Here is a 15,349-nt window from a genome sequence, read left to right as displayed (position 1 = left end):
CCAATAAAAAGTTTTTGGAAACAAGCAGACAGGAAGCCACTGTTTGGCGGAGTGTGGCGGGAGAAAAACAAGGGAATTAAATAACAGAGTTCTTTATACAAGGCATCAAATGTTTATGGGCACCGCGGGGTCTCGGGCCGATGGTCTTATGCATGTGGTCGCCGAGGGCAGCTCTTCATGGTCAATCCTCAGGAAGAGAGAGAGTCGGAGGCTGAATGAATAGCCTGACACTTCGCTTACTCACTCTGTTTCAAAAACAACCCCCACCCACCCGGTTTCAAACACAAGGAGGGGGGGGGGGGGGGGGGGGGCGAAAAGAGAGAGAGAGAGAGAGAGAGAGAAAGAGAGAGAGAGATTCCATGCCTATTCTTCTACCCTCTCCCAGCAAGGACCGCCAGCCAGGCAACTATTTTTAGCTTCACCACACACTATATTTAGACCGCTACCACTTTTTGAGGCATTTATTAGGAAAAAAGTACATCAAATAAAAGAGAGTGATGGTGGTGGTTGTTTTTTTTTTTTTTGGGGGGGGGGGGGGTGCTTTATTCTGACCTTCTAACAAACTGGTTTTTATGTGGTGAGTTCAGTGCCAATCACGTCGACGTGGATGCATTCAGAGGAAAACGCGGACAGCTATTCCTCGTTTTGCTGTCTCAACACCCTTTTCTACGCGACAGAGCAGACAAGTTTCTGAGCGAGGCTTCGGGGCCAAACAGAAGGGGACGGAGAAGGGTGTAGACAGGAAAAGGAGGAGGACAAAGGCGCAGCTCTGTTGTTGGACTTCACGACACTTTGAACGCCAGACAGATGTTTCGCATACACTGTATATAGTATGTGGCAGCTTGTTTATTTTTCCACCAACATTTGAGCTTCTTTATAAGTCCGTGAACGATCTCCAGAGCCAACTTTAGCATTGTTAGCACTGTAAATATAAAGTATGAACTGAAAGCAGAGATGTGTGAAAAGTTATTGACAGTGGTTTCTCTCGCCCACTCTTCAACATGTGGGCCTAATTCTCAACCTCACATACTAACTAGCATTTTTTTTTTTTTTTTGATGATGCGTTTAAGCATGCACACGCACTGTCATCGGGATCTTTGTTATAACAAACTGCTGCACTGTTATCTCGCCAATGTCGCAAGGTTAATTTACTTAGTCAGTCAAAGCAGCTTCAGACCTTAATCCTCAGCTCCCAAGGAAAAACAAGCCTTGCCGATCGCTTCGTCACTTGTAAACACTGAGGCCCTGTGATCGCTGTGACAGCCCCACCCCTCACCTCCACCTCATGTTGCACCACATGCGCCTTATCCTAAAACCTCAAAATGACTCCATGCAAAATTACTGTGGACAACTGTAAGACAGGAGATATGATATGATTCCCTTATTTCTCTTGGATGCTGACACATGTCAAAGTCGTAGAGGGTAAATTAGTGAAGGCATTCAAGCCGGAGTAATTATACAGTATTTGAGAGCCATGAGAAGAAGTCATTCAGTGAGCTGATCAACACAGAAAACTCCTTAAGGCTAATGTTCTCCATGCTGTTTAGAAACCAAATAAGCACATAAAATAGCACACATGCTGGAAAATATTTTCACAAGAGCGAGGCAGAACATGAGCACACTGGCACTTCAGAGAGGGAGATCACATGTCCCGTTGACTTGCAAGAATATTATGAGAAAGCAGAGAAAAAGGCGTTTAAATGAATAAAGAAGGAGATTTTTGAGGTGTCTGTTAGAGTGTGAGGAAATTGCCAATTGAAACATTGCGCAAGACATGCGCTAAACTGTGTGGATATGCCACATTACTCGTTTTCTTTCTGCCATCTCCCAGACATACTTGCTTGATTTATTTTCTCTTTATGTTTCTTCATTTACACCCCCCACCCTCCCCCCTGCTCTCTCTCCCTCGCTCTAGTGGACTGTCACTGGGCTGAAATCACACCTGTGCTTCTCACACATCTCGGCACACGGGTGAAACATACGCAGGGTGAAACATGGTGAGGGAGCTTTGCTGAATCTCATTAGCCAAGCGGGTAGTCATTAACAGAATGACCTTTGGAAATAATTACCAGCCTTCCTCCCTACATCCCTCTTTCCCTCCCTCCTTCCCTTCTCGCACTCATCCATCCCTCTGTCCCCCCCTTCCCCCTCTCATTCAATAGTTCCTTCTCGGTGCACATGGAGGGAGAGGGAGGAGAAAAGAAGGCAGAGAAATGAGTTGAGGATCGGTGGAGAGCCAGATCCCTGCTGCTGCTGTTTAAGATTACAGGGTGAGCTGAACTTTCAGATTAGGTTAATCTGCTGGAAATGGGATTGGCCAACGGCCGTTCTTCTGGCAGGTAGGCAGGTCTGCTCAGCACCAAGAGCCATGTGCCACTCCATGTGATTCTTGAGCCAATGGCATCAGAGTGTGCTGTGCTGGCTGAGGTCATCACAATGCCGTCAGCTCTGCGGGGTTCGAGCCAATTGCCACTATGTATGTGCGCACGCATACACCCATGCAGAGCAGCCATTGCGAGCACACACTTACACAGGCCAGACTCACTTTCGTGTGTGTGCATACTGTATAACGCAGATATTACAGCGTGCTCACCTCCTTCCACTCAAGTATATCCAGGCATGGGGGGGTATAGCTATCACAGTTCACTCACTAACCCTTTAGTTGTTTCACAAACCTGTGTTCTTTGTTTCAACAGAGGGGAAAACAAACATATTGTGGAACAGGGATTTGGCACAGCCCAAGTGTGTTGTTGGATTTGGGGCCATTCAATCACAGCAAGAACCAGCCAGCGCCGCTTAGGTTTAGGCTGCAATCATCGGGAGGGGAAAGAAAGGACTCTTTCATGTGCTATTGCAATTAACAACCCCCACACTGGCATCATAAATCACCAATAGGAGCTCAAAGTGATTGTTCTTAAGCAGGAGTAAAAAGAGAGGAAAAGGGAGAGATAGATCTATTCTCTTGTCACTTCCCAACACGGCTTCCCATTTCTCCTCTAATGCCGTTCACATGTCCAGGAAACCGGCCTGGCAGACAGCAAGTATAGGAAATCTATCTGCATGTTTGACTGTTTTATCTGGAGCCAGACTCAGAGTGTGCTGTAGACCTGCCAGGACGACACACTTGGACAGCCAGTGATGGAGGTTCTGCCTCCGCGTCTGCTCTCATCAAGCTACGAGAGCCGAGATGAGCTTAGATGTCTCTTTGAACAATTAGCATTAATTAAGTGGACCTCCTCGATTGTTTGTGTAGCGGCTGATGACACGGTGTAGTACATGTTTTATTGCAGTCTCGGGGGGGAGTCTCTGTGAGTTTAGACACCGCTGTATCCTACGTGGCAAAACGTGCATTTTGGGATGAAATGGAACCATTGAAAACGGTTTGTTTGGAATTGCTACTGTATTCATGTGATTACTGTTGGTTTCTGGGTGTCATGCACCGCGAATGTGACGATAATAACTCGTAGCCATTTTGATTAGCAATGCTTCTTTTGTTTTACAACTTGTGCTCAGAGGAGGGTTAGCTTTGGTTTCTTGGTCTTTTGCTTTCACAGATATTTGTGGAAGTGCCATTCCCAGCTGAGACTGTTTTCAAGTGAGTCATCAAGACCTTCTTTAGCACTGCTCTTTCTCTCTCTCTCCCTATTTCTGTCTCTCACATACATGCACCCATTGACCCCTACATAGATTCAACATAACGGAAAAAACATACTATTTTTTTATGCATCTATGTTCAATGAAAAATTGCATGAAAAAAGAGAAAAGGAGTGAGGGTGAGAGGAAAAAAGCCCTCCAGCCTCTTGTAAACATGCTGTAGCTAGAGAGGCTGTGCAACACTCTCTGTGCCACTCTCTCAACAACGCTAATTATCAACCAAAGACATGCTAATTACATAGAGCTTTATTGCTAATGTAGCAGGCCTCTATGCCAGCCGCCCACACTCTGAGCTCCGCTCCCCTACCTCTGTCTCTCCTCCCACTACACCTTCAGGCAAAGCAGCAACAGAGGGAGAGAGATGCATGCATTTTGTATACTTCAAAAGAAGAGTGCTCTCCAAATTTGAAATTAAATATGTCACCTATCAGATGCCACATCTAAGCTGTTATTGTTTCCCTGTGGGGGATTCTGTCCTTAAATCCGGCCGCTCATCTTGTTCTTGACCCCCTCCTCATCATCCTGCCATCTCAACGGGAAGTCCGCTTCTCTCCTGCCTCCCCCCAAACTCAACAACCCACCCACGTTCCTGCACCTGTGACGTAGCCTAGCAGCGGCACACAAGGCTCGGCGGGAGAGATCCAACCCCCAGTTCCCCTCGCTCCCCCCGCCCCTCCCACCCTCGCTAAACGTGCTGGTGTCAGCCCTGTGGCCAATCCCGTTAGCACGCCGCAGCTAAGGCTGAAGGCCTCTTCAGATCGATTTCTCCCGCTGTGAGTCGCTCAGAGTCCTCCAGGGATCACAGTGTAGGTAGTGCTCCGCAGCACTCACCCCCACTAGGCTGTTCAGCGTCTTCCCCTGACACGGCTGTTTACACGTTAGCCATCCTCTGCTCTCTAATGGAGACACAGTTAAAGAGAGAGCCTCAAAGCGGGGAGCTCTCGTCACAGGCACTTGCTGAAACATGTGACAGCTCTCTTCATTGGCTGAGCTGGGGCAGGGTAATACACTGACTGTACAGTGGCTGAAGGGTTTGGTGCATAAAGGATGTCAGTGCTTACAGGCACACTCGGGATATGAGTGGATGCTAAATGGGTTAATGCAAATGATATAATGCATAGAGGATTATTTTTTATCCCTTCTGATAGACTTGGGTACGGTTAATTTTGCACAAACTGTGCAATTCATATGGATTTCTAATAAGACTTAAACTAAGCTTAGATGTAAACAGCTTTGCTGATTATTTGATGTTTTTAAGTTACACAACATATTATAACTACAATAAAACTGATTTCATGTTTTAAAAGAGTCTTCGCTTATAAAGTTATAGCCTCATCCCCATTAATAATTCAAAAAAAGGCTCAATAATATGAATTATAGGAAGGGAATAAGAGCACATGCATCTCATTGTAAAAAAGAATACGCTCTTATTCTGTGTCTGCTGGATTTATTTGTGCCTCTAAACACTGTCCATGATAATGCACCCAGTCCATTCTCTTTGTTTTCATCATTAAGGTTAGCCATATGTTGAGTGCTGTATCCCTTGATGTACGAGCTACATTAACACACTACATATCTGACTGCGCCAAATGGAAACAGTGATGGAACAAAAGCAATACTGACAACAGCGGACCACCGTTAAGTTTACAATATGTTGCTATACGTTTATTCATGCTGCTTTTTTCAACCTGCAAACATGATACGGAGAAAGAGGTAATTATATGAAGGAAAGGAATAATGCGAGGCAAATTGCTTCCAAAGCAGAGCACAATTAATATCAATGTGTAAATTCAAAAGGTTTGTAGTCAGGTGCATAGTGCCATCTGGAATAGCAGGAGTGTTCCCGGTGGGCCTGACCATCCACGGCTGGGCAACAAGCCCAGCAACACCCATATGAAAAGATAAAAACATGCTGTTTGATTCAGTGTTGAACTGGCCAGCCAGCGCCATAGGTGTGTGTGTGTGCTCAGGGTAAACATTCATTACATCTCAACTGCTCCTCACTTTTACATTTGGTCTTTTTAAAATCCTGAACCGACAATGGCAGACTTACAATGTCGTGCACAAATTGCGACCACGTTTATTTCACAAATTAACAAGATGCAACCATCAGGTGCTGGTCGAATTACAAACTGAACATATGGACACAGCTGAGGTTTTCTGTGACCTCTGAGCTGCTAAAAATGTACCTGGTGTATCTATCATAATATTTGTACTGCAAAAAAATCCAAGCTTCATTTGAAATATTTTACAGAAACTACGATATATGGGTAGATGAGTGGAGTCGTGAAACACAAACAATATTTTAATGCTGAATCACAGGCAAACATGCATGAAATGGATACAACATGTAGAATTTTCTATTTAATGTAATGTCACAGCAAAATGCCATCTGGATTTGCATATTTAACACAATATAAGCATCATGTTGGTTTAAAGGATCCATGTAGCAAGCAGACAAGGAATACTGAAGAAACTGCATGTGACATTTTCATACAGCTAAAAATACAATTTACTCAACATTATTTTGTGGGACAGGTGCAGTTCAATCAGCAAGCATGGTGTGAGTGTAAATGTGTGCGCGCAAGAGAAAAGGATAAACTCTGCATGAGTGCATGCATGTCTGTGTGTGCGGCGCAGCAGGTTTGTCAGAGCTACAGTGTGAATGTTGCATAACAGGTTCACGTTGAGAGCTTAAGGATCCTGGTGGGTGCCAGCGTCATTTCCTGCTTTATCTACCTGCCCACTGGCTGGCCTGACAGCACTGTTTAACATAGCCTTGAGCCAAACCAGCGACATGTGTCCAAAGCAAGCCAGAACAACATCCTCGTCTAAGAGGCACATCAATGGTGAAAAGATGTCAAAGGCAGGGGCTGGTGGCTGCACACCACAGGGGACAATCTGAGAGGTCCAGATCAATGATAGGCCACCACTTTTATGTTGCAAAGTACACACGACACAAGGAAGCAATTTAAATCAACAGATTTTCTCGAATTGAATGATATGTTGTGAATCTTAAAATACCTGTTTTAAAAGTGATTATCGGGACTGAACCCTTGGGGAAGACCGACAAACTACGGGAGCAATTATTTCTTGCACTATGTTCAGTGTGAGGACCAAAAGAGAGAAGTAAGGGTTGCTGAATGAGTCACAAATGCTGTCGCCATCTGTCTGCCTGTGTGTTTCTGTGTGTTTGCATGAGCGTGCACGTGTCCGTGCACGCGTGTGCTCTCGCGCATCTGTGCGCGCATGCATGTGTGCCGTCTGCGTTTCCATGTAACTTACCTCCACAATATCGGAGTTGGTCCTGCTCTCATGGGGCTCGTTGTACTCGGTGTATTTAAGCAGGACCTTGTCCATGTCTGTGCTGGCATACTGGAACAGCTTGTTGGTGCTGTTGAAGATGATCAGGGCAATCTCACAGTCACACAGCACGCTCAGCTCATACGCCTTCTTCATCAGGCCAAACTTTCGCTTTGTAAATGTCACCTAGGTAGAAGAAGGAGATAAAGAAATTAGCGGATAATGATTAGCTGAGGTGAGAACAATGTATAAATAAATCCTATTCACAGTGTGGCACTGAAGATTTATGTGCACACATACAGTGTCACTACACCAAATCTGGCAAGCTTTTTTTTTTTTGATTTGTAGTAATCATTTCATCACAGCAAAAAAGTCCCGGAGGTTCAACATATTCGCTCAGAATAAAGAGGAATCTGGAATAATAACTTTTGCTTGTTAAAAGATGTGGTTCAGCATTAAAACACAGTGAAGTCTGCTGATGGTTCAACACCACCTGACTGTAACAGCCCATCCACTATACCAGGAAAAAAAGAAAAAAAAAAAGAAGCTGGGCTTCCATTTAAGGAACTGAAAACGCTCTGTCTCAGACAGATAACGGTAAAGAAGATCAGTTATTGCTTGTACATCAAAGCACATAAAGGTTCATCATGGAACATATGTCACCTTAAATCATCCCTTTCATACGGCCTGAACGTGTTCACAGTCTCTGTAAACAACTCCAAAAAAAATAAATAATAAAAAATACACACACCTATAAGTATTTTAATTTAAAAAATAGCTGAGGCATACTATTTCCTCACAGTGACATTAATGCACATTGTTCAGCTGTTGTGTTACCCAATTAACCGCCTCTCGTAGTGAATAACAAGCCATTGATATAAATAACGGATGGGTTCCCTGCCTGTGCTTGAAGCTGTTTGTGTGTGCTCAAATAGTGACAATGCACTCAACTTAAACCACAAAAATTGTCTTCTCTAATGGGGCCTTTTTTCTTTCTCTCTGTTTGTGGCTGTGTGTGTGTGTGTGTGTGTGTGTGTGTGTGTGTGTGTGTGTGAAGACTGGTACCTTTAATAACACACACATACAAGTGCCCACATTGTCAAAATAGAACAGCCTCTATTCCTCTATTGTTTGGATCAAAACTAGAGCAGTGAAAGTGAGTTAATTCCAGTGAGCTGCACCTGGTTTCTTTTCCAAGCCATGTGTGTAAGCTCTTTGGCTGAATGGGAAAAGGAGAAAATGTGCCACTGCCAGCTTCCTTCTCTGCTTTTTCTTTTCTTTTTTTTTTTTGCATTGAACTTTCTTTTATTTTCTTCTGCGACTGTGTATTATTTACATTGGAGATCTGTATCGACAAAGCTTTTTACAGAGAGGAAATACTGCCAGAACTGTGCCCAGCTGGTAGCTAATGATCTCAGTTTGTTGATTAACTGCATGTTTGTCTATTCTCTTCTGACACTTAAGTGGGCCAAAAAATACAGAATGAAAACCTCCCAATACTCAGTTAAACATGCTCTGAATACACTTATGAAGACGATAACAAAAACCTTTGCAAAGAAGGCCTTTAAAGAGAGATCTGTGTGTGTGTGTGTGGTAGATCTGAGTAATGCATGAATAGATTTGTGGCATAAATCTATCATGCATTGCCCTTCACATTTTCTCTTTACAACTCCGAGGTCTGAAAGAGGAGATAGGGTTCAATGGATATTGATAGATAGTTTTGGATTTCCTGAAATCATATCTCCCAGGATGCACCAGGGAAACTGAATATCAAACTATCCCTCACCTCTACCCTGTCTTTCTCTCCGTCTCCCTCTCTACCGACAGTGGCTAAAACCTTACATGAACTGCTGCATCCTGGACCAGCTTCCCCACCTTAAAGTTTTCCAGTGATGTCACTGTGTCACGCCGAGCTTTGTGTCAGACAACAGAGGCTGAAACCAGAGACACGGCATTCTAGCTCTGTACAAACGAACGTGTGCAATGTCAGGTTCTGTACCTCGGCACAAACGCTCATCTGATTCGCCGACGGCGTGAGGCGAAAAAGCTCCCTTGGGCTCTAAATACCATGCTGACATTTACACAGTCACACTGAAATGTAAAAAAAAAAAAAAACAAGCCTCATTCTTAACGCTGTGAGATCAAAAGGTATCTTGTGACAATAAGATTAATTGTCATATCCAACCCACTCTGAGCTCTACCATCCAAAACCGAAACAAACGCACCCTGAAGGGGTCTGCCAGCCTCACGACAGCAAAGCTACAGTACAAGTCGCACATGAGCGAGTCAATAAGATGACAGGACTGTAGGACAGAAGGTCAAAGCAGACTATTCAGGAACAGGACATGTGGAGTGTTGTCTTCCCTTTGGTGTTTTGATGCAAGGGGCACCAGGGGCAAACGCAGGACACAGCTAGCTGCCGGCCCAGCTCCGTTATCACCCACTCACTCAGTCGCACACTCTGCTGGGGCCATTAATGTTTCAAAAGGTGGCACGTGGCACGCACAGGGGGCCGGGTGCGTGTCCCAGAGGTCCAGAACTGCCAGTCTCAAAGGAGAGAGGGTCACACGCTGGCTCGGACAGCTCGCATATCGGAGGACCACTCCACACACTCGCACAAACACGGCGAGTGTAAGGCAAAAGGCAGCTTGTTTGCTGCTTGTCATTTCAACGCGTGCAAAAGAAAAGCAGAATCCAATCAAAGTCGTCTTGAGCCTCACACTTTAAATGAGGAACTGTGCATGCATTTCCCACATATTAAAATTCACACATAGACCGACTTCAACAACACCACAGGAAGAGAATGAGTGCGATTATGAAAAGCCTTAACTGACCAAACAATAACACCTACATAAATATCACACCATACCCCCACATCTCAATCTGACAAGTACAACCTGCTACCTCCAAATCATTACCAGCACTATGCATATACACCCATAAATACACAGGCATGTATACAGAGCATGCTCACTGAGCAAGAACACACACACACACACACACACACACACACACACACACACACACACACACACACACACACATTTTAAAAGACAGTTGGCCTGTGCTTAAATGCTGTCTTGATGGCAAATACTGGTGCAAACATCATGTGAGACGTGCTGATTTGTACTGTATCTCAGCTATGCAATTTTTATGTTCTGTATTCGGTTTCACCACTTGAGGTTACTCTGACTTCATGGCCTCACATGATGCTGTCATGTGACACTTTTAGCCCATCAACGTTCAAGCTGGTGATGTCACCTCTTTCCTTTCCTGTGCAAGCTTAAATAAGCTCTCTCAGTCCAAACAGCAGCCGGAAACTAGTGCGCTGGACCTGCATTCGAGGACTGACTGCTCTGCACTCAAAAACAGGTGCTGTGAAAGGCACACCTGATCTACAGCCCTTTACAGATAGATGTCCAGTAGTGAAAAGGCTATAGTGTATGTGCATAAAATAATAAACTATTATGATAATCAATTTAGGAATCATAAAAGTTTTACTATGTGCCATTTTTCTAGCATATGTTAAGTAAAAAAACTAATTATTACTGTCCAGAAATCCCAGTTATTTATATTTTATTTCTAATTTATGCTACCCATACTTCTGATGCTGGTGCACAGCCTTTGTATCAAGTGACAACATCTATTTATTACACTGAATGAGGCCTCTATCTTTGTTGTTGAACCAAAAAACTCATTGTAAACCACCCGTATGTCAGTGTGGGTGTAATTTTTGCTTCCTTGGTCAGTGGGTGCTGTTAGACACACCACTATGTTAATAACAGAGAGCGTGACGTTACAGCACATTTGCAACTGTGTGCACTGGTAAAAGGGACCAGTGTAAGTGCGTGAGTGTGAACTCAAGTGCGTCTTTTCACAGTAAATTGGTAACCATGGTGTGAAGCCTATCTTCACACACACACACAGGAAAAACTGTGGACCCTCATGGCATAATGAGACGTTTAGCTTTTGAACTGTCATTGTATGCTAGTCTCTGTGCATTCTTGTGAAGCAGTTAGAGGCTACACACACTATTTCTGGAAAAAAAGATGCACCGCAAGTTTATGAGGACAGCTCTCAAAACTCAACCGACTCTATGCATTCGAGCTCTGCATCTACGGCAAAATCAAGAATTTTGGCCTGAATATTTGTGTTTAGAAACCTTAGCAGCTACAAACATTCACCAGACTTCCCAGCAGAGATTACTCAGCTATGGAAGAGCTCATGAAGACAATAAGATATTGCACACTTTCTTTAACTTTGTGAAGCAGACGAAAACACCCCCCATCATCCCATAATAGTATGTACACAAATGCCTACTTATACATATGTACAGGCTGTTATCTAGTATTACACTCAATTCCTTTGGCACATAATGAGCACTCACTCATAGGCAGACGCATCATGAACGTACGCTGTAGGCTCATAGTGACACACAAGCCTTATTCGTTCACCCCTATCCTCCTCCACAGCATCATCCCAAGAGAGACTCTGACGCATGCACACACAAATGCATGCAGACACATACCCCTGTAAACATGTGACCATGCATAACCCTCTCTTAGAGAAATTTTCATTCAACCCATTTTAATTTGTTTTTGCTTTGCTTTCTGATGTGTTTCTATTTGTATATATAGTTATATATAGTGCATGCTGTCACTGGAAAATTACCAATAGTAAAAAAAGAATTTAAATAATCAGTTGCATTTCCTCTGGTCAAAAAGCTGAAAAATGCCCAGGATCAACAGAGGAACAAAAAGAAAGGAGGGATAGTGGCTGATTCTCTGCCACATGGGTGAGAGGCGAGAGAGGAGGAGGGAGAAGAGAGGGGGCGGACGCACAGGAAGCACATTTGTATGCATTTCCTCTCATAACAGGAAGAGGCCAGTGGCTTCCCCTTCACAATGGCTTCGCTTCTGCTTCCCACCTCCTGCCTGCTTCCCTGGGGGAGGAGGAGGTGGAGGAAGAGGAGGAGTGGAGAGACAGGCACCGAAAACTGCTGGTTAGCAAACCAAACATGGCCATGTGGGGACACACACACACACACACACACACACACGCACGCACGCAAGCATGCACACACATAAATGTCAGTCAGCGACGGAGCAGCGCGATTGGTCTCGAGACAAACACTTATCCCATTGTCAGGGGCCAAGCAGGAAGACACGGGCTTACGCAAAAGGAATAAGAGGAGCCCAAGACCTGGTCCTGAACTCTGCCTCAGAGCCAAAGAAGCTGTTAAGAGGGGCATTACAACAAAAGAGTCTTTGTCCCACCTCTAATATATGCTATGCTCTTCTCTCTCCTCAAAACCCCACTTATCATCCTTCTTCAGTGCGCCTTCATTATACAGTACGACCAGGAGGCGGCAAACATTTCTTCATTCGGTTTCTGAATGTCCACTCTGAGTGGTTAAAAGCTAACCTGTAGAACTGACTGAGTGGTGTCTTAATTATGCCAATTTTAGTTAAAGATGTCTCTAAATACATGCCAGTTTAGATTGTTCTTCTTACCAGAGCTTGTAATTACATTTCAGGACAGCGCTGTAATGGCTGGCTGGGCCCCTTCTCTGTATGCTCTTGTTTACGCTGAAAAACCGCAACTGGAAAAGGATATACCCTCTGACTAAAAAAAGTGGATGTTACATTACAAGGCCCAAGTTAGTGGCCGGAATGACAAAAATAACTTATTTGAGGTGGATAAGCTTTTACTTTTGCAGTGGCACTGAGGCAGATATTGTCTATTTAAGGCACACTGTTTTCACTTTCACCAGTTTTCCCAAAAAAAACAGGAGCCGAATGGTTTAAACTGATTTTCACATGGATTACATTTCCTTACGCATCTAATTGTTTTAGTGATTTCTGCCGCAATAAGACCCTATTAACCCCAGTTTTCACAAAATGAAGACTTCTTATTACAAGCACAGCTCAGAATTTGCTTCTAGTAGTAAAAAAGGGAGAGAAATATGAAGGGAAGATGTAAATGAGCTGCAGATTATCATCCATTCCCACAAAGTCATTTTTAAGAAAGCTAAAAATTACTTTTGCCAGTCCACGGGCTGCGCATGCAACATATTTCAACAATCTTATTTTTACACATAATTTTGTTTTAATGTTCAAAATGCGGCCTGATAAATCAACAAACTTTCCCTTTGAAAATTAAAAGCCCGACATAATGAGCACCACGGCGGACAAAGGAAAGAAAAGAGAGGGAGCTCGACAAAACCATTAAGACTCTCTAGCGAGTGAAAATTGGAGAGGGAGGTGAGAGAGCAAAATGAACCATGTGAAGAACATGTGAATGAGAAACAAGGAATAAGTTGAGAAGGCAAAAGAGAATAAAAATACAGCAGAGAGGAGGTGAGAGCTTAGTGAGCCCTTTTCAGGTGAGGTCTTGCAGTGCTGAACATATGACAGAGAGGAGTGCCACTCGCTGTGGTAAAAGGAGGAGATGGTGGAAGGTGGGAAACAGGGAATTAGAGGAGGGGCGCAGGGGTGAGTAGCTACCCTGTGGGCCTCATTATTTTCCTGCTGTTAATTTCACTTGCACATTTTCTCACCCCAGTGCTGTTGATTGGAGAGAAGAATGCTTTGTCGTAGAAACAAAAAGACCCTTTATTTCAGCTGCAGCGCTGCAGTTAACAGGGTGAGGGAAGAGAAGCGGCGTACGCAGGAAGACATAAAAACATCTTTTTTTTAATCTTCCCCCAGCCAAGTATGTGTTAGTGTGACTGTTGTTTGTGGGAGTTGGGAGATCCCGTTGTTTTACTTCCTGTCACTGATGACCTGATCCATGTTTAACCTTTGGCCCTGGGTCCCTTCCCCCTTGGAAACCACATGTCCCACACAAAAACACACACACGCACACACACATACACACAGATTTCCACAAACAAGTCATCCTAAATTAAGCCCACTGAGTGCACTGGCTGGAGAGGTAACACTAATTAGAGCCAATTGCAGTAAATTATTCGATCCCCAAGACCGACTCCAGAGAGATATGTGTTTTAGATGTGTACACGTGTTCACAAGCATGTATTTGTACATGCTGCATAAACAAAATACTAAATACACCGTCTAAATATGTGTTTGGGTGTATAATCTGTTATGTCTCAAATATATGCCAGCATACGTATGGACACACACACCTGTGCACGCCTCTTGTAGTGTAGGTGTGAGCACCTATCTGTGTGTGTGCTAGCTTGGGCAAGAGAGTCTGCTCCCTGTGTGCAGCCCATGAGTTTATGGCACAGGGGGCTCTTTCATGTGCCCGAGGCTGGGAGAGGGTCTGAGTGGTCAGGGGGCTTGGAGCCAGGGCTCACACACTGCTGCCCACTGTCCAGAGCTCCGGGCAGCCAGTCAACGCCAGGGAGGCCTGGCCCTTCTGCCCCTGCTCTGGGGAAGTGTTTCAGGGCCTGGGGGTGGCAGCCCAAAGTGGCCGCCCAGAGAGAGCCAGGCCCTGTGCCCACTATGATACCGCTGCTGCAGGGAGGGCAGAGGTAGGGAGGCAGCGCAGCCCGGTAGGTGGCAAGGTAGCGCTGACAGCCACACAGAGTGGTGCCACTCCAAAGAGGACTGCAGTATGAAGTGTGTATGCAGACATGTACGAATCAGGGGAAATGTTACAACAGCTTTTGACTGGAGCTGTACCATGTTCTGTTTAATACAACTTCAGGAGCTGTTGGATATGCATATCAGGTCAAACTAATATCAATCTGTTAAACACAGAGGAGCTTTAAGAAGATGGAAAAACTTTTTAGACATAAAACAGTAAAAGTATGTAAAGAATGTGAGGTTGAAAGCAACACTATACAAATTCCTCTGCTGTTTATTTGGCTTGGGCCCTGGGACATTTCCTCAGAAAGGAAGTGAAAATATGCAAATGCAAAGCTTCCGTTTTTTTTGCTTTTAAGAAGAAAATTTAAGTTTCTGTGTCTGTCTCTGTCTCTGTCCCTGTCTTGTGATGTCCGCCTCTACAAAACGGGGTGATGTCATTCATCTAGGCCGAAGGTTGAATGACACTGGAGGCCATGCGTGCATGAGGTGCTTTCCACATGACTCAGTGACATCATGTCAGCAGGAATTGTGATTGGACTTAAACAAACAACTGAGTAATCTATCATTTTAGAGATCAAAACAACAAAATCCAGTGATATATTGATTTTCCTTTCCCTGAACCCTCTCGCTCTCTCTCGCATCTCCTCCCTCCTCCTCCCCCTGTAAGTAAAGCCCGGATATCTCAGGCATCGATTCCCCTCAGGTGTCCTTCCTGTCTCCCTCTTTCCCTCCTTATCCGCAGGAGCCGGAGTGCCTGGTGCAACTGGCGGACCCAGTCTAAGGTGGGATGAGAGAGAAGGGCTGAGATAACAGTAAGGAGGAAGTGAGGGTGCTGC

At 44.5% G+C, this 15,349-nt stretch overlaps 1 protein-coding gene across 20 annotated transcripts in view; it reads right to left on the bottom strand.

The window, feature by feature from the left end:
• Positions 1-15,349, bottom strand: part of mef2cb (myocyte enhancer factor 2cb) — a 62,235-nt gene that overhangs the window by 23,316 nt on the left and 23,570 nt on the right. For all 20 annotated transcript variants that reach the window (XM_076730705.1, XM_076730718.1, XM_076730710.1 and 17 more), the window contains exon 3: positions 6,940-7,143. In XM_076730705.1, the coding sequence (XP_076586820.1) occupies positions 6,940-7,143 (204 nt within the window). The remainder of the gene's footprint in view (positions 1-6,939; positions 7,144-15,349) is intronic.

This window comes from Chaetodon auriga, chromosome 5, assembly GCF_051107435.1.
Source record: "Chaetodon auriga isolate fChaAug3 chromosome 5, fChaAug3.hap1, whole genome shotgun sequence".
NCBI lineage: Eukaryota > Metazoa > Chordata > Actinopteri > Chaetodontiformes > Chaetodontidae > Chaetodon > Chaetodon auriga.
Note: the sequence above shows the minus strand (reverse complement) of the source record. Positions and strands in the feature narration are given on the sequence as shown.